Below are 24,081 nucleotides of genomic sequence, written 5' to 3'. Positions count from 1 at the left end.
GTTAAATTTTTTTTCTTGTTGGGGAGAAGTGTTTTATCATGGACAATAGCTTAGGATTGCTGCCACTTAGTAATAATAAAAAGCACACCAAATTTAATCAGCATTATTATTGTGTTTACATTCTCTTCCAACACTTCATCTCCTTATTGCCTATATCCAGGACAAACTGGTCCTCTTCTAAAATCACTATGCTATAAAATATGTCAGGGAGGACAGCATTCGACAGCTTTACCTGGAACCAGTCCAGTCAACCTGACCTACCATGTCCATATTTAAGTTAAAAAATTAAAATGGGTTTTTAAAAAATAACTGTCTTAGTTATTTTTAAATAACTTAGTTTGGGCTGCTAGAAAAGAAAAATCTGAGGGACTTATCAAGAGTAAACATTTATTTCTCAGTGTCTGGTAAGAACAAGTTCTTTGCTCCATCTTCACATGATTGGGCTAGCTAGCAGTCTGTGGTCTCTTTTATAAGGGCACCAATCTAATCTTTGTAAAGAGGTTTCATGATCAAATCACCTCCCAAATGGCCACTTTCTAATATTAATACTTTGGGAGCTGGGATTTCAGCATGAATTTAGAGGAACATTAAACAGATCATAATAACTATAAAAATTTGCCTCTGGGTTTCCTATATCCCTGCTGCACCCTATAAAAAAGATTCAGAAACCAGGATCACTTTGATTACATTAGGAAGCTCTCTTGGAGAAAAACACTTAAGAGAACTAATGTGAGCTGAGTGTAGACAACTCTCATTTGGGCAAATAAAAATATTTTCTTTTTTTCTCTTGTAAGCATACTCTTTTCCTTTAAGTCATTTAAGTATTAAGGAGAGGAAAACCCATAACTGACCACTTTGTTGATTCCCAAGTCAGCAGAACAACTCTCCAGAGTGACTGTGACCCCAGTGGTGTTTATCTCCCTGTCTTTTCAGAGTTGGGAATGCAGTGAAAAGTGCAAAAGGGTTCTCAAAGTACCTCTACTGATCAGAAACCAAGACCAGGCTGCTGGCAGACCATGATCGCTTATCAACAGGTCTAACTCATATGGAAACCATTTGCTCCTGAAAACTGAGGTGGTAGATAAACCTATTTCATCCAAACTATGCTAGAGATGAAGCATCTTGACCTCACTCTGCCCACCTGCCCACACTTCTTGCAATGTGATCTTAGGCAAATGATGTGGCTTCCATAAAGTGTTAGTCAACTCATGTATAAAATGAAGATGAAAAATGATGATCCTCAGGGCTATTGTGAGAATTTAAAGAGCTGGCAAAATATTTGGCACTGAAGAAATATTCCTAGCCCATTTTTCCTTGACAAAACCAGTTTTTCAAAACATGTCTTTCTGGTCCACTAAAAGCTATGTCTATAAAATCTTTTGGTCAATTTCAAGCAAGGAAATAGAAGATGCCATCAAAAGCCTACCAACCAAGAAAAGCCCGGGACCAGATGGATTCACAGCTGAGTTCTACAAGACCTACAAAGAATTAATACCAACACTCCTCAATTTATTCCATGAAATAGGAAAGGAAGGAACCCTTCCAAACTCATTCTACAAAGCTCATATCATGCTGATATCAAAACCAGGCAGAGAGACACATCAAGGAAAAAATTTCAGATCAATATCCCAGGTGAACATTGATGCAAAAATTCTCAATAAAATTCTGGTAAATCTCATACAAAAACATATTTTAAAAAAAACTGTGCACTATGATCAAGTGGTTCATTCCAGAGATGCAAGGTTGGTTCAACATATAAAAATCAATATATATAATTCATTACCTCAATTGACATAAAGATTAGAATCATATGATTATATCGTTTGATGCAGAGAAAGCATTTGACAAAATACAGCACCCTTTCTGTTCAAAACACTAGAAAACTAGGGATAGTAAGAACATACTTCAACATTGTAAAAGTTATCTTTGCTAAACCCAAGGCTAACATCATTCTAAATGGAAAAAATTTGGAAGCACTCCCTCTAAAAACTGGACAAGACTGGAATACCCCCTTTCGCCACTTCTATTCAACATAGTCCTTGAAACTCTAGCCAGAGCAATTAGACAGATGAAAGAAATTAAAGGGATACAAATAGGAAATGAAGAACTCAAACTGTCATTATTTGCTGATATCATGATTGTATACTTAGAGGATCCAAAAAACTCCACCAGAAAACTTCTAGAATGAGTTAACAAATTCATCAAAGTAGCAGGATATAAAATCAATAACCATAATCAAATGCATTTCTATATATAAGTGATGAATCCTCTGAAAGAGAAATTGGGGAAAGTACCCCATTCACAATAGCCTCAGAAAATAAATAAAATACTTGGGAATCAACAAAAGAGGTGAAAGGCCTCTCCAATGAAAACTACAGAACAGAAAACTAAAGAAAGACCTTAGAAGATTGTCCATATTCTTGGATAGGCAAAATTAATATTATCAAAATGGCCACATTACTCAAAACACTATACAGGCAATCATGAAATTCATTTGGAAAAATAAGATACCCAGAATAGCCAAAGACATTCTTAGCAAGAAGAGTGAAGCAGGAGGCACCACAACACCAGACCTTAAACTATACTACAAAGCTACAAAAATGGCATGGTATTGGCACCAAAATAGACATGTGGACCAATGGTACAGAAGACAGAGACAAACCCACATAGTTATCTCATATTAGACAAAGATGCAGAAAACATATCTCATATTAGACAAAGACACAGAAAACATACACTGGAGAAAAGATAGCCTCTTCAACAAATGGTGCTGGGAGAACTGGAAACCCATATGCAGCAAAATGAAATTAAACCTCTATCTCTCACCATGCACAAAACTCAAAGTGGATCAAGGACCTAAGAATTAGTCCAGAGACTTTGCGCCTAATATAGGAAAAAATAGGCCCAAATCTTCATCACGTCGGATTAGGCCCCGACTTCCTTAACAAGACCCCTAAAACATGAGAAATAAAATAAAAGAGAAATGAAAAGTTGTGTGGCTATGTGTACAAATGAATCAAAATGCATTCTGCTGTCATACATACTTAATTAAAATAAATTAATTTAAAAAAAAAACTTAACTTAAAAAATCTTTTGGTAAACTTCTTCCATTTTTAATGCCCTCCCTGTTTGAGAACCAGAACTCACACAACAGTCCCTTGGTTGTGGATGGTGGAATTCTATAGGGGACTTTTAAGAACGTGAAAATAACATTAAGTACACATCACACAGGCACAGACTCCTTATATAGACTACATGCCACTTGGGGACAAGGCAAGGAGGCCCAATACATGTTCACACCAAGGAAGGAAAGGATATTTTGAAGAGACTGATGGCTGTCAAACCTGTGCTAGGTCAAGTTCAGGGAGACATCAATGACTGAAACCTGTGTTCCTTCATCTTCTACAAATGGGCCTTTATTAGCCTTATTAGCAAGACTCTTTTCTTGGTCAACAGACACCATCCATGCTAGGGATAAGGGATCTTGAATCGACTCTGCCAATCCTCCTAATTGGGTACTCCATCAAGACTATTCTGGGGGGCTGAGGTTGTGGCTCAGTGGCAGAGTGCTTGCCTAGCACATGTGAGGCACTAGGTTCGATCCTTAGCATCACATAACAAATAAATGCATTCTGTCCATCTACAACCACAAAAATAAAAATAAGACTATACTAGATTTGAATGTTATCACAATGCACATAGCAAATACTCAAATATTTGTGAACAAATGATGCAACAACACATAATAGACTTAGATATCAAAGGTATGTTCAAGGATAATTTTCCATCATAATTGTGTTATGGACATTTTAAATAGTACTGTTTTATTTATCTGGTAAAGATTTTAAATGGGACAATCAATATCCAAGGGGAAAAGGGGACTTGGAAAGCTCTCAGCAAGGGAGATGATCATTCTTAAAACATGCCTTATCACTTCCAGATTTATTTGTCCCAATTTACCAACAAAATGTGGAAATGTTTACATACTACGGATGTTTAACCTTGTTGTTAAGCGATACTGCTTTGTGTGATTTAATAAAATTTTCATACTAGCTCAATATTAATGGTGGCTCATTGTCAAATAAACAGAGGTATATCAAATTTCTTGGTTGCAAACAACAGAACCAGACTGGTTATTTTAGAAAGAAATCAATTGAGTTATTTGCACATCAAAAGGCTGATAAACTAGGCTGATGCAGGAGGAAAAGGGAAGTGAACCCATTCATTGCCTTGCCTAGCAAAATCTGCTTATTAAGGCTGCCACTGCCACTCTAGTTCAGTCACTATCATACCACCAGAGATTACATAGGATGACCTGTGTGTGACAGGTTCTGCAACTTTGTTTCAGCCTCTCAAGATTCAAAGTCCTGAGTGTAAGCATCATACTGACCATTTGAGATTTTGATCCCATTGTGGATGCAGAGGCAGTTGACTCCTTGGGGTACTGACTGTTCTCTACACTGCTTGGCATAAAGCAAAATAGGGAGAGTATTTTGCTATTATGTCAAAAGAAACCAAATATCTTTCATACAATCTGTTGAAAGTAAATAGTTCTCTTAAAACCCAATTGAACTTCCTTGATTTTCCTGCCCCTATGTATCCTATTTTAGCACTGCTACTCTACACATGGAATCCTTGGTGTAGAAGTTCCATGCTTGACAATTCTCAATGAAGTGAACTGGGCAGACCTACTGATGCCGGGAAAATTAATTTTTAAAATATAGTTCTACCTTAGTTACACCTTTAGGGAAATTCAATCTATTTTAGACATAATTCAGGACATATCTTTAGGTTAAAAATATATTTTTAAATTTTTTTTAGTTATTGGACACAGTACCTTTTTCATTTTTATGTAGTGCCAAGGATTAAAGCCAGTGCTTCTTCACATGTTCAAGGCAAGCGCTCTGTCTCTGAGCCACACAATCCAGTTTTTTTTTAATTGATTAAAAATACTTTTAATTAAAAAAAGAAGTATAAAGGTTCCCATTGTTACATTATTCCTCTTCTGCACCCATCACTCACTTTTCTTCCAACACTGTTTGCTGTGGCCAGATGCACTGCTCCATCAAATCACTCCATCAAATCACTTAATCAGATCACAGATTATATGTTGCTATTCTGACCATTTAAGAAAGTCTTAGCTCTAAGTCATTTAAAATTATTCAAATTACAAAATTAAGGAAATAGTCGACAAATGCTCTTGTATCAAGCACCATTATAAGATCTTTATATGTATATTTTAATCCTTTAAATCATACTGTCATTTCACATATGGAGAAACTGAAACCAAAAAGATTCAGATATTTATCAATGTAGGATGCTTGAATTAAACCGCAAAATACAAAACTTGCTGGCAATAAATAAAATATCTTTATTATGATTTTAGTAGTTAAAATTTGCTCATTTCCTAGATAAAGTAGTATGTAACAGGATAAAAAAATTACAAAAAGGCAAGCTCTTTCTTAATGATTCATTTGAATTAGCTATAAAATGAAAATACCTGCTAATTATTTAATACCGTCTAAAATAACACAAAATATATTCAATATGTAATACAAACCTTAATAACCCAATTTTCCTAATAAGCAATATTTACAAACTCTGAACTAAGAGAAAAAGATTTAGTTAGACAAAGAAATAAGAGAATAGTGACTTTAAATAATTTTATCCTAGGTAATCTAAGCTTTGGAGTAGAAAATACTCATTTAATACAATGTTAATTATATTAAAATTACACTTAGTTGGTGTGAAGTGAGCCCAACCTAAATTCCTGTGTGCCTGGAAAATACAACTTTAAAAAAGCCATTATCAAGAATTGGTAACAGTTTAATGATTCAGATTGACATCCAAATCAACTTATCTTAAAGGTGCAGAATTTAATGACACCCTTTTTTTTGTTAAACTTATCTTCATTAACAAGGTAAAGCACTTTCCTTTCTAAACTATATTAATCTTATTCAATAATCTATGTAATAATGTCATAGGCTAGTAAGCAAAGCAAGCAACATTACTTTTTTAAATAACATCTTTAATTAAAGTTTTGCAAAGGTAAAATATTAAACTTAAAATAGGTCTTAGTACATGAAAATACTAAGTTCTCTAATTGTATTCCAAGATGGGTCTTTAAAACATAATATCCCATTTATCACAGAAGAGCAACCTTGATCTGCAATTGTACAGAATGAATTTTACAAACATAATAAATATATTTACGCCCTTACACATAACAGTATGTACAACAGCAGTTGACAATAGTAGCTCAGAACAGCAAAAAGATTAGTTCCTCCCCCCCAAGTTGTAGCCCTGTGTATACTGGACTGATTTAAGGAAATTTGACTATAAAGGAGAGAGTAGTTAGTAACACAATATAATTCTCTAAAAGAGAAGGAAAAAAGTTTGTTCCTCAAAATAAACAAAAATAGTTTGATCTGTTCTTCTTAAATCACAGAAAAATAATGATAGACTAAGGCAGGATTCAAAAGGGAAGTGTATAAACCTCAAGAGTAATTTAGCATAATAGATGATTAAAATGCAAAACTAACAAACCCATGAGGAAACATATAAAACAACTACTTTTTAACCAGAAATTCAAAATTTGCTATAGCTGATTCAGACAGGTAGGTGGGAGACAGACATTATGAAATGAAAATATACAAAGACATATCAATAAAATATTACATTGCACAAAAGCTCAAAAAAGCTCAAAATGAAATAATCTGAAAATATAGGAATTTTCTCAAGTGAAAGAAAATATTAAAGTCATAAAGGGAACTCCCAAGAAGGAATTATGTCTGTTTTCCTATACAAGGAATATTTTCCCTCTAATAATAGTGAATTATTGCTATGATAATAAAAAATTACTCTTAGAGGGAGACCATTCTTTTTAATCCCTTCATAAGAGCCAGGAAAAAAAATCCTTGACTTTCACTATAGCAAAAGGCAACCTTTATACAAAAGCTATTATATTTTTATGATATTTTCTAACACCAGAATCTATTTTGCTGGTCAAGAACATATTTTAATCACTAGACACAATGCTCAAATCTTGTTGTAATCATACAACATCAGTGGCTTTGATTTTTAAAAAGCCAACAGTGCAAATTATGATGACATTTAATTAACATAAATGTGAACATCTCAAAAAATATAAAAGCTTAATATAAAGATCCCCCTCATATAACAGACATTTTAATCTAGAATCGAATTGCACATTGAAGAGTTGTTTTAGCCACATGCAGCGCTCTACAGAAATTAAATGTGCTATCAGGCATTCAAGTGACCAGATCATACAAATGACAATCCAACAAGACTTGTATGCCAAAAGGCATATACTTCCACACTTCAGTAATTTTCTGTAAATTTTCCATAGCACTTTTGTTTTTTGAGTAAAAGGTGCCATCATCACCATCTGTGCAAATCTAAACAAATTCTCTTCTGAATAAGCAATGGTTATTATGAAGTCTGAATGATTTTTCCCCTTTGGATAAAAATGCTTTCATTTAAAAACTCTGAAAGTGGGAATCCCTTGTCTTTTCAAAGGAATGACATTTTAACGGAACCTAATGAAATGATTTGTTAAATATGTTAAAAGCATGATTAAAAATTCAAAGCAAGTGACATTCATATAGCAAAAGCCACTATAATAAAAAATAAAGCAAGCTATTTGATTAAAAAGAAACACGATGCAATAATACATAAGAGCACAATTTGGTATGCAGTGTTGTTTGGACCAGCTTTCAGAATTTTCACAGGTAGAAGAAAAGCATTTGCCAAGTATATCATAATTCATATGCAATATACAGATGCAAATACAACTGGTTATTTCCTGCTTCAAAATAACTCCAGTGAGTCATTCTGAAAGCAGTGGTTGTGGTTGTTCATGTTTGCAAATATAATTATAAAAATAGGCCAGTATACAATGCTACTATGAATATTTGTCTACAAAGAGGGCCCAAGACATGAGCTGAACATCATACAGTAATCAAAGTTTCAGTAGTGTAAGAACTACTAGATAAGTCAAAGAGTTTTACTTAAGCAACACTGCAGCACTGCTATAAACTTTTATAGGTAGTTCAGGTCATTGAATTCTTCATTGAGTAAACATAAGCCTCCTAATAACCATACTGAAAAGGACACTGAACAGGCGGAGGACTTCTGTGATTTTACTCCCTCCCTTCTAGTCTTACTTATAATTAAAAATAAAATAAAAAACCTGTGTGTGCTTTGAGAGTAGTGGGGTAAACAAATTTCCCCTCAAAAAAAGCTAAATTAATAGTCAAAATAAAAACTCTATTACCAGTTATGGCATCTAAATAAAACCTAACTACTAGAATGTCAGACATCACCATTTATACCAAAATTCAGAACAAAAGTTAAAAGAGACCAAGTTGGAAGTGGGGTGAGAAGTAGGCAAAAAAAAAAAGTTGATTAACCTTTTGAGAAATGTAAAGATATGTTTTTTTAAAAAAAATAAACACTATAATAGCTCACAGTTTTCTCCTTTGTAAAATACTTTAAAGTGTTTATCTGTTAGTTCTGGAAACACATAAAGAGGCAAATGAAGGGAAGACAACAATGGAAGACAAAAAAAATCAATATACCAGTAACTTACTAAACATGTGAATTTTGTTAAGAAAAACCATGAAAAGTTGAATTAATTATTAGAACACAAAAGTAAAGGTGAATGTTCCTACAGGTCTCCCAGGCAGCTGATTCACACAGATGGCAGTGCCATATTGTTCTTTAGAGCCCCTTAGAGAAATACAGAGCTATGCATTCTTAAATACATATTAAAGTTCTATTATTTTTAATATACAAGTCAAATTTCTATGCTTTCTTTCCAATGTGCAAACTGGAGCCCAAGTTTATATTATCAATGGCCCTTCTAGGCCACCCAATGCAAGAGAGGTAAATATGTACTTATTAGTTGCCCACCTCCCTCAACCCCCCAAAACTTCCCCTCAAATTACAAAGTTACTTTTAAAAAATTTGTTCAAATAAAATAATAGGTTTTTAAATTCTTTACTAGTAAACACAAGAAACTTTTATAATTACTAAAATGTTTAATAAAAATCCAGGTCCTCACCACCTGCCCTTTATGTTTCAATCAATATACAGAATGTTATCTGAATGTTTACCTTAAAGACTAACTGCATATATAAGCACACACTTCAGCCAAACAAGAAAAATCTTCATATATCCATGTATATACAATTTTAGCTGGATGGTACCTTTGTAAAATAAAAATGTGTTCCTGAGGAGCCAATTTGGAATTTCTTTTTAAAGGGTTACAGTTTTTCTGTAAGGAAATTGAAGTTGTCATTTTAATTCCACACAATTCAGATAAGACCCAAGTCTTTAAATTACATTTAATAAGTATGAAAACCTAATTAAAATAAATATCCATTCCTGGGTCAATTTTGTCTCCAAACTGTGATTACTGATTACTTCCTTATATCTTAGATGTTTCATAAAGCAGGGAAGGAAGAGTTATATATTACCAAGGGAAAATAACAAGTAAAAATATTTAAGACCTATTATGAGAATTTTAAATTGTTTTCTTATACAAGTGAATTAAAATTCAACACCATAATTCTTACCCTTTTGTAAAAAGCTCACACGCAATTTTTACCAAATATAACCACATACAATAAGCGGTTTCAGTTCAATCTATCAAAAGGGAAGTTTCTTCAGTTCATTCCAACAAGAATCTTCTGATTGAGCCCAAGTTGGAGGAAGGAATAGAGACAAAGCTTTACATGCTAATTACCGGTGGCAAGTTCCTGTATTTAAAATTGACAATTATGGTTTTCCTACACAAAACCCCAACCCCCCCACCCCAACAACCCCAGGTGCTACAGTTCCATGGCTTGCCAGTTAGAAGTAGTGTCTATGTTGTCAAGATCTATCTTTGTTCCAGTAGCTTTGCTTCTACTGCACTTTTCTGACATGCAGAAATGAAGTTTTGGTTGGTGTTTGTCCCAAGTTTCAAACTGTTCACTTTAATTTTTTTTTTTTTTAAGTTTCTTTTATTTATAAAAGAAAGAAGCAACTCTTCACCATTCAGCATCTCCAATGGCTTTGGAAAATATATAATCTCTTCCATTAAGATTCATAATACCATCCTTGAGATGAAATTTCCATTTGTTTTTACTTCTGTGTATCTAAACAAAAACAAAATTAAATGAATGTAAGAGATACAATCAGAAAATAGAAAAATAAAGAAAAAGCCTATTCACAAAACAACAACAAAAAAACCCCCCCAAATGTTCTATTGTAATTTGGTTTCTTGTTTAACTTGACCCCTCCCCGCAAAAAACAACACAGTAGGTGGTTTTAGAAATACTAATTTATCTGTAATATATTATCTTATAGTTCATACTACTGTGTTCACTAGTTAATAATTATTTTTAAACATACAATTATAGTTTCAATTTCTTTTATAAAAACGAAACTTCTTAGTAAACTTCTTAGTGTTCTTAAGACCTAATATGGAAAATAATAATGCAGAAGTGCTTACCAGGGACAGATATTTTCTGAGATCCCAAGCCTAAACTTCATGGACTAACCTCCTGGTGCAAATACTCTCTATGGCATATTCTTGGGAAAAGGTTATTCAGTGTCTGCTTGTATGTGATCAGAAGTATGGAGCAAATATTTCCAAATTAAATCATTATTTTCTGGGACAGATCTCTCCAAAGGCTTTTGTATTTATCCCTTACTAAAATTAGCTTCCTAGTTCTGCTTTTTGAGACTTAAAACAAAAAACAAACAAGCTTTTATAGGATTGAAAATCACTCATGCTGCTCCTCTAGAATCACCTCTTCTTACTAAAACAGCACATTAGATGGGCACAATGGCACACTCCTATAATCCCAGCAACACAGGAAGCTGAGGCCAAAGAATTCCAAGTTTGGGCCAGCCTTAGCAAATTAGTAAGACACTGTCTTCAAATAAAAAATAAAAAGGTCTGGAGATATAGTTCAATAGTAAAGCACCCCTGGGTTCAATCCCCAGTACAAAACCAAAACAACACAATAAAGTTAAAAGAGCAAACAGATCAGAGACTCTTGCATTAAATGGTTGCTTATAGCTCTAATCTAAACAATATAAACATTAAATCTAACATATTTTAGCGGATGACCTGAATGTCTGATAGACATGAGATTTAACATATCCAAAGATGAACTCTCTTTCTCATCTCCTAAACCTGCTTGCTCTACATGCAGCTGAGTTGATGGCGTTATCATCCTTTTTTTCCAGTTACTCATCAATTTGAGTCACTTTATTCTAGGAAATCCTGTTGACTTTTCAAATCATCATCATTCAAGATCCACTAATCCCCACCAACTTTAAGACTACCAGCATAGTCTCAGTCACCATTATCTTTTACTTGGATTATTATAGTATCTCCCTAAATAGTCTCCTTATTTTAACCCTTCCTTCCTGCCTATACTCTATCCTCAAAAAGAAGGCAAAGTAATTCTTTTAAAATTAAATCAGATTATACCCTTTGAAACCTTCTAATATCTTCTCCGTATACTTAGAATCTAAGAGCCTATAACCCATACAATCTCTCTTCCCTATTTTTATGGCTTCCCCACCTGAGTCTCACCATACTGACATCCCCCTGCTGCTCCTGACACTCAAGTAGGCTCTGCCACCAACAATGACAGGGTAATTCCCTTCAACTCTTTTACTCAAATGTCATCTTCTCCAAGGGTCTACTTACTATGACTACTGTATTTAAAACTGAAACTTGTCCCCCCAATCCCTTCTCTGCATTTTTCTGTAGCAAATATCAGCTTCTAATGCGCTACATTAATTTATTTATTATGTTTTAGCATCTGTCTACCTCTACTATGGCAAGTTTCCCAATGACAAAGAATTTTTGTTCACTAGTGTATCTCAAGCTCCTAGGAATAATACCCTGTGATACCATACCATATGCACTCAATAAGAATTTGTTGAATGAAAAGACCTGTCTCCCCCTCCGATTCTCTATAAGTACACTAATTATCTGTAAAATGGGTTTATAAATTTATTTCCAGCATGAACTGAGAGATTGCAACCTAAGAGATTATATACAAGTGGTGAAAAGCCAGAAAATAAAAATTTCACAGATCAAGGACACACAGCATTTTGCTGAATAGCAACTTGTAAAACAATAATGTAGAAAAGTTTCATAGGTCAAATAGTAGTCCATACACTCAGAACTGAAGTCATATTAGTTAATAAATGGTAAATATTTTTTGAACAAAAGTACAAAGTTTAAAAAGCAATTCATTTATTGGTATTAGTCCTTCATAAAGGAATATCCTAAATGCCAAGAGAAAAGTCACTTAAATTTCCAAAAGTAAAGGTAAAATAAAGTAAAATTATGTATAAGCAAGACTGAAGCCTCTACCCTGTGGCATTTTCAGCAAATGCTAAAACAGTCCTATCTAGTCACACTTGAGAACTCTGTCACATTATTAGCATTTTACTAACATTCCAATTTGACTGGCAATATAAACCTTATTCCTTCTATGATATCTTGTACAAGTAACTCATTGCTGAAATTTTAAAATTTAGGTATCCAAACTAAAACTCCTAATATTCAAATAGGCTCAAATCAAATTCAATGTCATTTTAACCAATCACAAAATACACCTACCATTTAGTATTGGTTAAAACATCAAATCCCCACTCCTTCAATACAATTTTTAAAATCAGACCTCTGAAAATGTTAACTGTTAATCATTTGCAACATTATTTAAAGCCAGTTTCAATTTCTTAGTTTAAAACATTAATGTATCTGGAAGCAAAACAAACCAATTTTAACATTTAAAATATGTGTACTAATCATCAAAGAACACAACCGTTCTCTTATGATTGAAAAATAATTTGCAGTATATTCTTCTAAAAGCAGGCTAAGGTAAAGGTTCTCTCTCTTTTGCCTAATAAATATTACATCTTATTATCATGAAATTATTTTGGGTAATTTGGTTGCAAGCAGTTCCCTTGAGACTTCCTGACAATAAAGCTTATTGGTATCTGCTATTTAATCTCTTATTGTTTACATGTGTTTAAGTGAAAAATTAAATGTTATTGTATTCATGGCATAGGATATTAAGAACACTCACCTAGAAAACATAATGTACAAGAGCATATGCTATGAAACTCTCAATAACCTCAGTGACTTTATTCTATAAACATCACTGGACTGACTTTATCTTTTTATTAGGAAAAAAGATCTAATATCTTGGCATTCTTCCTATAGAGCTGTTGGCAATAAGCATAGCTAAATTTCAATAAAATTCACATAAGATTTCCTTCGTACATATAGCAAACTTCATCAGGGCACAAGTTTTGCAAGTTCACGACTATAGCTCCAGTGCCCAGAAAAACATCTGGGACTTTAAGGTACTTAATAAATCAATAGTTGCAAACAAAAATTCAATTGCTTCTGTTAAAAAGTTTTCAGCATTTGGTAAAGACCTCTATAAAACAAGATTATAAATCCCATGTAATATGTGGATGCATTTTAAATATAATAATGGCAGAAAAAACAAATTTTATTCCAATTTAAATGTCTTGATTATTAAAAATCTTAACACTACCAGTAACTATAAAAAAGTACTTTGAAAGAGCACCCAATTTAAGAATTAAGAACACAAAGAATCAATAACTAATTCTCACAGAACTTGGTTTAAAAATTCCTTAACATTACCAAGGCATAGCAAGCCTAAATAAAATTTTTAAAATGATTTTCAGCAAAACTTATTTAATTATGCCATCCTGTTTATTATCTGAGTCGTCTTCTTTTAAAAATATTTTTTAGTTATATTTGGACAATACCTTTATTTTATTTATTTATTTTTATGTGTACTAAGGATCAAATCCAGCACCTCATACATGCTAGGTGAGCGCTCTATCACTGAGCCACAACCCCAGTCCCTGAGTCATCTTAAAGGAAAAAAAAAGTTATAGAGTCAATTAACTCCTTTAAGTTTTGAGGTACTCAATGCTAATGAAAAACTAGATTATCTCATTAAGTTAGTCAATGTTGTTAAAGGAAAAATGGTCTTAATAGAAAAAAGATCGTGCCTCTCCTCCATTTCATTATTTTTTCAAAGCTAAAAAATTTGTTCTCTTATTCTTGCTTATAAAGAACAAAAAAGGGGGGCTGGGGTTGTGGTTCAGTGGCAGAGAGCTTGCCTCTCACATGTGAGGCACTGGGTTTGATCCTCAGCACCATATAAAAATAAATAAACAAAATAAAGATATTCTGTTCATGTATAACTAAAAAAATATTTTAAAAAAAGAATAAAAGAGGTACTAATCAGCAGTCCCAACATTCCCATGAGGCAGATAAGATGGTCTTGAAAAGCAATTAAAAATGTCAGTGATATGAAGATGAATCTTTACCTTATCATATTGGCATACAACAACATTTTCTGTGTCAAAGAGTTCCTGTCCTTCCTCATCACTCACATCATCTTCACTATTGAGGGGTTCCTATAAATAAAAAGAGAATTTATAAATATATCCCATGTATTACTATAAAAGGCCCCTCTGATATTCAGTGAAAAGAAATATGACTTCGATGTTTCAAGAATCAAATGCATATTTATATACACCATGAATGTAGTACTGTTAATCCAATGTTATTTAAGAGCCTGTCAACACTACTGAAAATTTAGCAAGAAAACAGTTAAACTACACTACTTACAAATCTGAAGAGACATTCAACTTTATTTCCTTTATTCTTAAAAGAACAGCATGAGAAGGCAATTCTCCATAATTTTTTTAAAAAAATATTTATTTTTTTAGTTGTATTTGGACACGATACCCTTATTTTATTTGTTTAATTATTTTTACGTGGTGCTGAGGATCGAACCCACAGGGTCTTGCACATGCGAGGTGAACACTCTACAGCTGAGCCACAACCCTAGCCCTCCATAATAACTTTTTTAAATGCCTAGAAATGAACCTGAAAATATGCGGGTTTAATGAGATAATGGTACTATATACCAGCAAAGTGAAAATTGGTGAAATTGGAGGAGGAAAGGAGAATAATTTAATAGGCTATCAGTCTGAGTTGGAACTTTACATTAAGAACCAGGACACTGAATACAAACCAGCACTGTCTACCATTATAATGGTTATGGTGGAGGCATGAAGTATAATAAAGATTCTTTAGGGTTTTGTTTTTTTTCAAGATGGGTTGGGAAACCTCAATACCAAAGAGAATAAAGGACCAAAATAAAACACAACTAGAACTTAAAATGACCAACTACATTATATTTCACCTCAACTGTGTCAGAGATGAAAGATATGGTGCAAATTTCTAATAAATGGAGAAAAGAGACAAAATAATCAACACGTTGTCAGACCTACTCATACAAAGCTATATTTGGATGTATTTCTAATTTAAAATAGGCATCATCAATATAAATGAAAAAAAAAATTTAGGTAAATTTCACATAATAAATTATTTTAACCATTCAAAGTGCATGAACAGCACCATTCAGGTGCACTAACAGCATTCATAAAATTAGCCATCACAACTACATATTTCCACAACACCTCATCACCCTTACCCATTAAGTAGTCAGAGTTGTACTCTATTCCCTTCTGTCTTCTGGCAATAACCAATCTGCTTCCTGACTTTATACATTTGCCTATTCTGGACATATATATATTATATATATTCATACAAATATATATAAATAAATGGTATTATATAATATGTGCCTTTTGTGTCTGGCTTCTTTTACTTGGTATTTTTTCAAGGTACATCCACGTTGGATCAGTATTGTATTTCTTTTTCTGGATAAATTCTATTCCACTTTCTGAATACACATTTTATTCGACCATTCACTGGTAAAGACATTTGAGTTGTTTATGCTGTTTGGGATATCATGGATAGTGCTCCTATGAACATTCATGTAAAAGTTTTGTTTGAATGCCCTTTAATACTCTTCTGCATATACTTTAGAGTCAAACTCCTAGGACATATGGTTAATTCTATGCTTAACTTTTTGAGGAATCACCAAACTGTTTTCCATGGAAAATACATGATCTTACATTCCTAACAGCAACACAGTAAGCTTCCAATTTCTGCACATCTTCACTGACATTTATTTACTTTCCTTTTAGATTATAACCATCCTATATATGCAAAATGGTATCTACTGTGATTTGCATTTATCTAATGACTAATGATGTTGAGCATCTTTTACATGTGCTCATGGGCTATTTATATATCATAATGGAGAAATGTCTGTTTAAACAACTTTGCCATTTTTTAATTGGGTTGTCTTTTGTTGTTGAACTAAGAGTTCTTTGTATATTGAATATTAGACGCTTATCAGTTATATGATTTTGCAAATATTTTCTTCCTTTTGGCGAACTGTCTTTTTTCCTTCTTGATACTGTCCTTTGCTATGCAAGATTTTAATCTCCAAAAGTCCATTTTGTCTTCAATCACTTTTACTTTTAGTGTCATGTCTAAGAAGCCATTATTACAAAATCTAAGGTTATGAAGATTTATTCCTATGTTTTCTACTGACAGTTTTATAATTTTAGCCCTTAGAGGGGTGGGAGGGGAAAGGAAGGGGCAGGGGGTTAGCAATGCTGGTGGAATGTGATGGACACCATTATCCAAAGTAAATGTATGAAGAAATGAATAGATGTGAACATACTTTATATACAGAGATATGAAAAATTGTGTTCATATGTGTAATAAGAATAGTGATGCATTCCACTGTCATGTATTTAAAAAATAAAATCAACATAAAAAATAATTTTAGCCCTTAGATTTAGGTCTGTGGTCCATTTTGAGTTAATTTCTGTATAGGATATGAGTCAGGGGGTAAACTGTTTGTAGTCAGCTGTCCCAGCATCATTTATTGTAAAGACTGTTTGTCCCTTTACCCAACAGCACTTTGTTCATGTAATCTAATAGCATAAATATCAATATTCCACTAATAAAAGACACCTAAAAAGTGTGCAGACCCAAAAAGTTTGGAAGAGAAAGAACAAAAAAATTGTATAAGGTAAATTCTAATCAAATCTGAAGCTGGTATGACTATTAATATCACACAGACCTTAGCACAAAATAAATAAAAATCACTAGTGATAAGGATGCTATGTAATTATTCAATTCACTGGGAAAATATAATTTTAAGCTTATATGTACCTATTTTTAGGCTTAAATTATAATAAATGACAGAACAACAAAGGAGAAATAAATCCATTATCATAGTAGAAGAGCAGAACATATTTCATTCAGTAAATCAATGATGGACCAAACATATAATGAATACTAATGAGGATACAGAATAGCTGAACAAACCTAGTGACAATCTAAATCTAATAGACATACAGAGAACACAGTTGCAAATAACTGCAACAAATATACTCTTTTCAAATACATGGCATACTTAAAAACTGACCACAAACAAGTCTCAATCAACATATCTAAGGATTCATAAATCACAAAGACCATGTTCTCTACAAAAGTTAAATCAGAATAGAAACTTATGAAGTAGGAAAAAAAATTTAGAAAAAATAAAGCTAAAAGCCAATTCTTTGAAAACACTAATGAAATCCACACACTCTGACAAGATTGAATAAGAAAAAATAAAGAGAAGGAACAAATATATTAGCAGTAAGAAAAAAATGACTACAAATGATTCTGGTATTACAAAGATAATACGATTAATTTTATTCTTCTCAATTTGGAAAGTCATATAAATATATAGAAAATCCTAAAAAAATAGAATTTATCAAGATTGTTTAAAAAGAAACAGAATACTTGATCAAAACTAAGGAGACTGGGCTGGGGCTGTAGCTCAGTGGAAGAGCTCTTGCCTAGCACATGTGAGGCCTTGGGTTCAATCCTCAGCACCACATAAAAATAAATAAATAAAATAAAGACATTCTGTTCACCTACCACTACAAAAAATTTTTTTAAAAATTTAAAAAAAAAACAACTAAGAAGATAATAGGCCCATACATTTTTAGCAGCATGTTTTAAGAAATATTCACAGAAGAATTAGATACAGTCTTAAAGAAAAAAAATATTCAAAGTTGAATATTGAAAAAACTTTCAAGATTTATTTAATGAGACTACCAACCACTAACCTGAAGACCTGGTGAGAAGAATATGAGAATGGAGAATCACAGTTATCATGAATACACATGCAGAAGTCCTGAACAAAGTCAATTCAACAATTCAAATAAAAAGGGTAATATTTAATGATCAAGTTTTGCTATCCCAGGAATCCAATAATGGTTTTCAAACAAACCAATTAATGAAAATCATTAATAACGAAAGACTAAGGGAGAGAAGTTATATGATTAACAGCTTCTGAAAACATTTAACAAAATACAACATTCATAGTCTTAAAAAACAAAGATAAGCAAAGTTCTTAATTTAGAAAGGAAGATCCTTAATCTGATATAGGGTATCCAAAAAACAAAACAAAATATACTTACTAGTGAATCATAAGAAAGATTATTTTTAAGAATATGACAAGAGTGGGCTGGGGTTGTGGCTCAGCAGTAGAGCGTTCGCCTACCACACGCGAGGCCCTGGGTTCGATCCTCAGCACCACATATAAATAAATAAATAAAGGAATTGTGTCCAACTACAACTAAAAAATAAATATTAAAAAAAATGAACTGTCACCATTTCTCACCAATATTGTTCTGGAAGGCTTAGCCAATAAGGCAAGAAAAACTGCCATTTTGACAAATAATGTGATCATCCTTAAGAAAATACAAAAAATCTACACAGACATTTACAAGAGGTCCTGGGTTTGATCCCCAGCAATACAAAAAACCCCAAAAATTATAGGGAATAAAAAATGTGCAGAGCCAGGCACAGTGGAACACGCCTGTAATTCCCGCAGCTCAGGAAGCTGAGGTAGAATTGTATATTTAAAGCCCTTAGCAAAAGGAGGTACTAAGCAACTCAGTGAGACCCTGTCTCTAAATAAAATACAAAAATAGGGTTGGGGATGTGGCTCAGTGGTTGAGTGCCCTTGAGTTCTATCCCCAATATAAACAAAACAAAATGGGCAGTAAAATTGAACAAGCACTTCCACATGATAAAATAAACATACATGGAAAGAGGCTGAAGCCAAATAATCAAGAAAATAAAAACTAAAACAAAAGACATATTTCTACCTAGCAGACTGGCAAAAATTAAAGAGCCTGACAATAATAGGAATTGATGAAGATGTGCTGACCCCTACACAATTATGTACTGAATGGCAGGAATGTGATCAGTACAACTTGGGATTTTATTATAAAGCTGAAGATGTGCATAACTTGGGATCCACCAAATTTATGCTATGTATAATACTTAAAAGAAACACATATATGTATCCCCAGAAAACACACAGAATGGAAAAAAAAAATTTTAACTAGATGGACATCAAGATATTTATATTTTTAAATATTTCTTATTCATTTTTATTCAATATTTAATAATAAACTGTAAAAAATAGTTAGCTAATTTAGAAGAACTTTTTGCAAAGATAAAAAAGATTGCATCTTAGGCTGAGGAAGGCAATTAACCACGAAAACTGTGTGGCACAAATATCATCATGGACACAAATAACTACCCCGGAACAATAGAGAAAGCAAACATATTAATAGGTTTCTAGAAGAAAAGACATTAAAAGGGTGATAAGGTTATTAAGAAACTGGTATCTAACATGGTCCAAAACCAAAAAAAAAAAATTGCTTTGAATCAATCTGACATTTGGTTTTTCTTGAGTTTCCCTTCTCTGTCAAATATTGCCATTCCTTTTCAATTACTTAAGCAAAAGATCAACTACTTTCTATCTGTTCTACCAATGTCATATGTTTAAGCCATATTATGAATGCATAAGCCCAGGAATTGGCAGCACTGTCTTCACTCTCCTTGTTAATACAATTTTATTTGGGTTATATAAATTTATTATCAGTTATAGCAAATAATTATGTTTTATATGAAGATAAATATAGCCACAACAATCTAAACACTACATTAAAGAAGAATCTAGGGCGGGGGATGGGGCTCAAGCGGTAGCACGCTCGCCTAGCGAGCAAGGGGAACTGGATTCGATCCTCAGTACCACATAAAAATAAAATAAAGATGTTGTGTCCACCAAAAAATAAAAAAATTCTCTCTCCCCCTAAAAAAAAAAAAAAAAAAAGAAGAAGAAGAAGTAGACTCTAACTATATCTTTAAAGTCTTATGTTTACAGCGCCTAACAACCTCTGGAAAAATAGGATCTAATTTGTCAGTTTGGCACCAAATAAAACATAATTATTATTTCTTAAATTATTTGTTCTAATTATGAGAGCAGAATGCATTTTAACTCATTACACACAAATGAGCACAACTTTTCATTTCTCTGGTTGTACACAATGCATAGTCACACCATTCATGCAATCATACATGTACACAGAGTAATAACGTCTGTTTCATTCTACCATCCTTCCCACCTCCATACCCACTTCCCTCTGCCCAATCCAAAGTTCCTCCATTCTTCCTTTGTCCCCGCCCCCCATTATGGATCAGCATCCACATATCAGAAAAAACATCTGGCCTTTGTAAAACGAAATCATTAGACTGAACTCTCTTTCCAAGTCTTTTACTAGAGACTTACTTCTTCTACCTGCCCATCTTCAGCTCCATCTTTCTCTTTATCCTCCTCTTCATCATCATCATAGTCTTCTTCTTCGTCTTCATCTTCTTCAGATGACGTATCCCCAGTTCCATCAACTTGTAATACCAATGGAGCTTGCTGTTGAGCAGGCTGGGCCTGTGGTTGCTGCTGGCCAGCTGCAGTTATCTGTGCTTGTGCTGGTGTGGGCGCTGCCACTGTTGTAGGTATAACTTGAGTCTTATTTCCTGTAAATAATATTTGCTGAGGCTGGATGATAACACCAGTCTGTGGTGAAATCGTTCCAGGAAGAGGGGCAAGAACCTACAGCAAAAGAAAACCACATTATTAGGAACTAGTTACAGGGAAGAAATTGGTTCAAAAATTAGAATCACCAGAAACAGTCCATATCTCATACACAGTTAACACTAACTAAGTACAAAAGCAATGTTTAACTAGTACTGAACCACTAAATTTCTTTTGCCATTTAAATTTCTGGAAGAAAAATATCTGCTAAAGGTAATTGCTTCATTTAGTGAGCATTAATTGTGTATATACCAGACACTGACCAACAAGAGCTATCCAAGTTATTCATTTATTTGCTTGAGTCTAAGTATTTGTATATATAAAACCACGGGCAAGGCAGAAGTTGAAAAAGGAATCCCATAGGAATCTTAACTAAAATTCTTTTACCTGTTGTATAACAGGAGCTTGTACTCCACCAGGCTGCATTTGTGGAATAACCTGCTGTTGTAGAACCACTGACTGCTGAGGCTGAAAGATATATTGGGCACCATTGGCTGCTCTGACCACCTGAAGAAGCTGGCCTAAAGCAAAAAAAGCATGTATTCTAAGTTACCACTTTAGCAGTGACCGTCTCAAATAAAAAAATAAAAGAAAGAAAGAAATGTCAAACCACTGAAAAACCCAAGAATTATCAAGTCAGAAGTCTAACATCTATATAGGTCTAATATCTATACACAGTAAACTATAATTAATACCTTCCCTAACTTCCCTCCATGTTCAGACACATTGCTTAAAATGATACATTTCCCAAATTTATTATCCTCATTCAGCTGTTTTTCAGTAAGATTTTAAAAACAGAATATAAGACTTGAACTAAGCTTAAATTATCTTTGTTCATATGCTAACAGTCAAGAAATCAATAAGAAAATAAGACATTTTATTGGCTATTTTTAAAGCTTTGAAGAAACAAAAACAAAAGTTTGCTGAACCAGTCATCACTGTCACATAAAACTAATTATGTGACTGGCTTATATATACATAAATAAAGAACCAAACACTCCTAATAGGTTGCTTTAGATGACCCAGGATCTTGAATGAAATAACAAATATATGTTAATAAAATATGTAATAAGACAAGCCCCTAATTTGTTCTTCACAAATTAGAAAAGTAACAAAGTAACAAAAACAACAAATACAAATAAAATAAACTTGGGTCAGACAGGCATAGTAGTGCACACCTGAATTCCCGGTGGTTGAGCAGGAGGATCCTAAGTTTGAGGACAGCCTCAGCAGTTCAGTGAGGCCCTCAGCAACTTAGCAAGACCCTGTCTCAAAAATTAAAAAGGACTGGGGATTTGGCACAATGGTAAATCAACTTCCCCAGTCTCCACCATTCCTCCCCAAAGGCAATAAAATGAAGATTAGGGACATAATTCTTAAAATCTATGTGGATAGGGGCTGGGTTGTAGCTCAGTGGTAGAACATGTGCCTAGCATGTGTGAGGCACTGGCTTCGATTCTCAGCACCACATATAAAAAAATAAAATATAGGTTCATCGACAACTAAAAAATAAATCTATGTGGTAAGTTTTCAAACACTAATATCACCAAAAATCGTATGCTAAACATTGGTCTTTAGTCAATCAATAGGAGAGACTATGCCTAATAGCATGCAATGAATTTGCTCTTAAGGCACCATAGGATTTACTTTGAAAACACAAATTAGTTCAAATGAGTCAAGTTTATCTCCTTTGACAAGATAAATACGCTTAGTAATACAGTAAACGAGCATTTCTATATAACCATACTTCTTCAATAATAGGGTTGGTTCTCATTCACGATCAAAAGCTCAAGAGTAATTTTCATCTTCTCTATTGCATCCTCAACAATGATTACAGTTGTATGTTACAGCCCTCAAAATTATTTTAACAACCTAAACCAAATGATAAAAGAAATATTAGTACTGTCTTTCAATGAAGACAAAACACAAGGGTTAGATGGTGCAATTTTCTGAATTATATTTAACAATGGTTCTGTTATTCCTAATTACCTGAATTTGTTAATATCTGTTGAACAGGAGTCACACCTGCAGGGAGTGCCAAGGTAGCAGCTGTAGCAGCAGCACTCTGAAAAAAAATAAAAACAAAAGGAAAATATCAAAACTACATTATACATAAAAGCATTTCAGCTTATCATTAGCATGTTTTAGTAGTATATGAAATTTTGTTTAGTACACACTAAATAGAAATTTTAACAATAAGACCAAACCCCATTTGATAAAATGATGCAAATAAAAAAGACCTTAGCTTACATAACCTACTTAATTATTTCAAGCAATTAAATAGAACAGTGTAATTGTTTGTCTCCCAGGTATTTTTTTTCTTACCTTGTCAATCTTTAAGATTTAAGGTATAGATCCTTTATATATTCAATCTATACATTTTTGGGAAACCCACATTAACAATGCAATAAATACATTAAATACAATATATGAAATAACCATTCCATGATCACTTCCTTTCCTAGTCTTTGCTTCCTTACACCCAATTCCTTGTTTTTAATTAATACAGTTGGGAGAAAGTATAAGTGTCTTTGTTTCTTAATTTTTAAAATGTGTACTATAATCAACAAGTACCCACAGAAGACACTGTATCTGAAGACTTCTCTTGAAGTATAGCATTACTTCCCTTGAAGTACAGATTAATACCAAAAAAATCCTCAAAATCTTAAGTCATCAACTTTAATTTCCATTATTTAAAATAGAGTTACTATGTAACATTCAAGTTATAAAAATATGGATGGGATTATATTCTGACTTTTAAAAAAAAAACTTGTTTATAGACCTTTATTTATTTATATGTGGTGCTGAGACTTGAACCCAGTGCCTCACACATGCCAGGCAAGTACGCCATCGCTGAGCCCCAGCCCCAGCCCTATTCTGACATTTTTTAAATTAAAAAAATAATTTATTGCTTCCAGAAATTGTTTCTCCTCTAGCTTTCCTGAAAAAGAATTACACCATTCTTTATATGTTTTATACATTTTATTCATGTATCTCACTGTAATTATATTTAGGTATTTCATTTTTCCATCCCCTTTCAATCTTAAGGTATGAAACTTTCATATACTTAATTTAACCTATACATTTTTACAAACACCTATATTTGGATAAACTTAGGGATATAAAT

At 33.0% G+C, this 24,081-nt stretch overlaps 1 protein-coding gene across 2 annotated transcripts in view; it reads right to left on the bottom strand.

Moving 5' to 3' along the window:
• Positions 1-9,851: 9,851 nt before the first annotated feature.
• The window catches only part of Gtf2a1 (general transcription factor IIA subunit 1), a 33,515-nt gene continuing 19,285 nt past the window's right edge, over positions 9,852-24,081 (bottom strand). For both annotated transcript variants that reach the window (XM_076848045.1, XM_076848046.1), the window contains exons 5-9: positions 22,944-23,019; positions 21,342-21,475; positions 20,652-20,972; positions 14,410-14,499; positions 9,852-10,163 (exon numbers count right to left, since the gene is read on the bottom strand). In XM_076848045.1, the coding sequence (XP_076704160.1) occupies positions 10,056-10,163; positions 14,410-14,499; positions 20,652-20,972; positions 21,342-21,475; positions 22,944-23,019 (729 nt within the window). In that variant the 3' untranslated portion in view covers positions 9,852-10,055. The remainder of the gene's footprint in view (positions 10,164-14,409; positions 14,500-20,651; positions 20,973-21,341; positions 21,476-22,943; positions 23,020-24,081) is intronic.

Source organism: Callospermophilus lateralis, chromosome 3, assembly GCF_048772815.1.
Source record: "Callospermophilus lateralis isolate mCalLat2 chromosome 3, mCalLat2.hap1, whole genome shotgun sequence".
Lineage (NCBI taxonomy): Eukaryota > Metazoa > Chordata > Mammalia > Rodentia > Sciuridae > Callospermophilus > Callospermophilus lateralis.
Note: the sequence above shows the minus strand (reverse complement) of the source record. Positions and strands in the feature narration are given on the sequence as shown.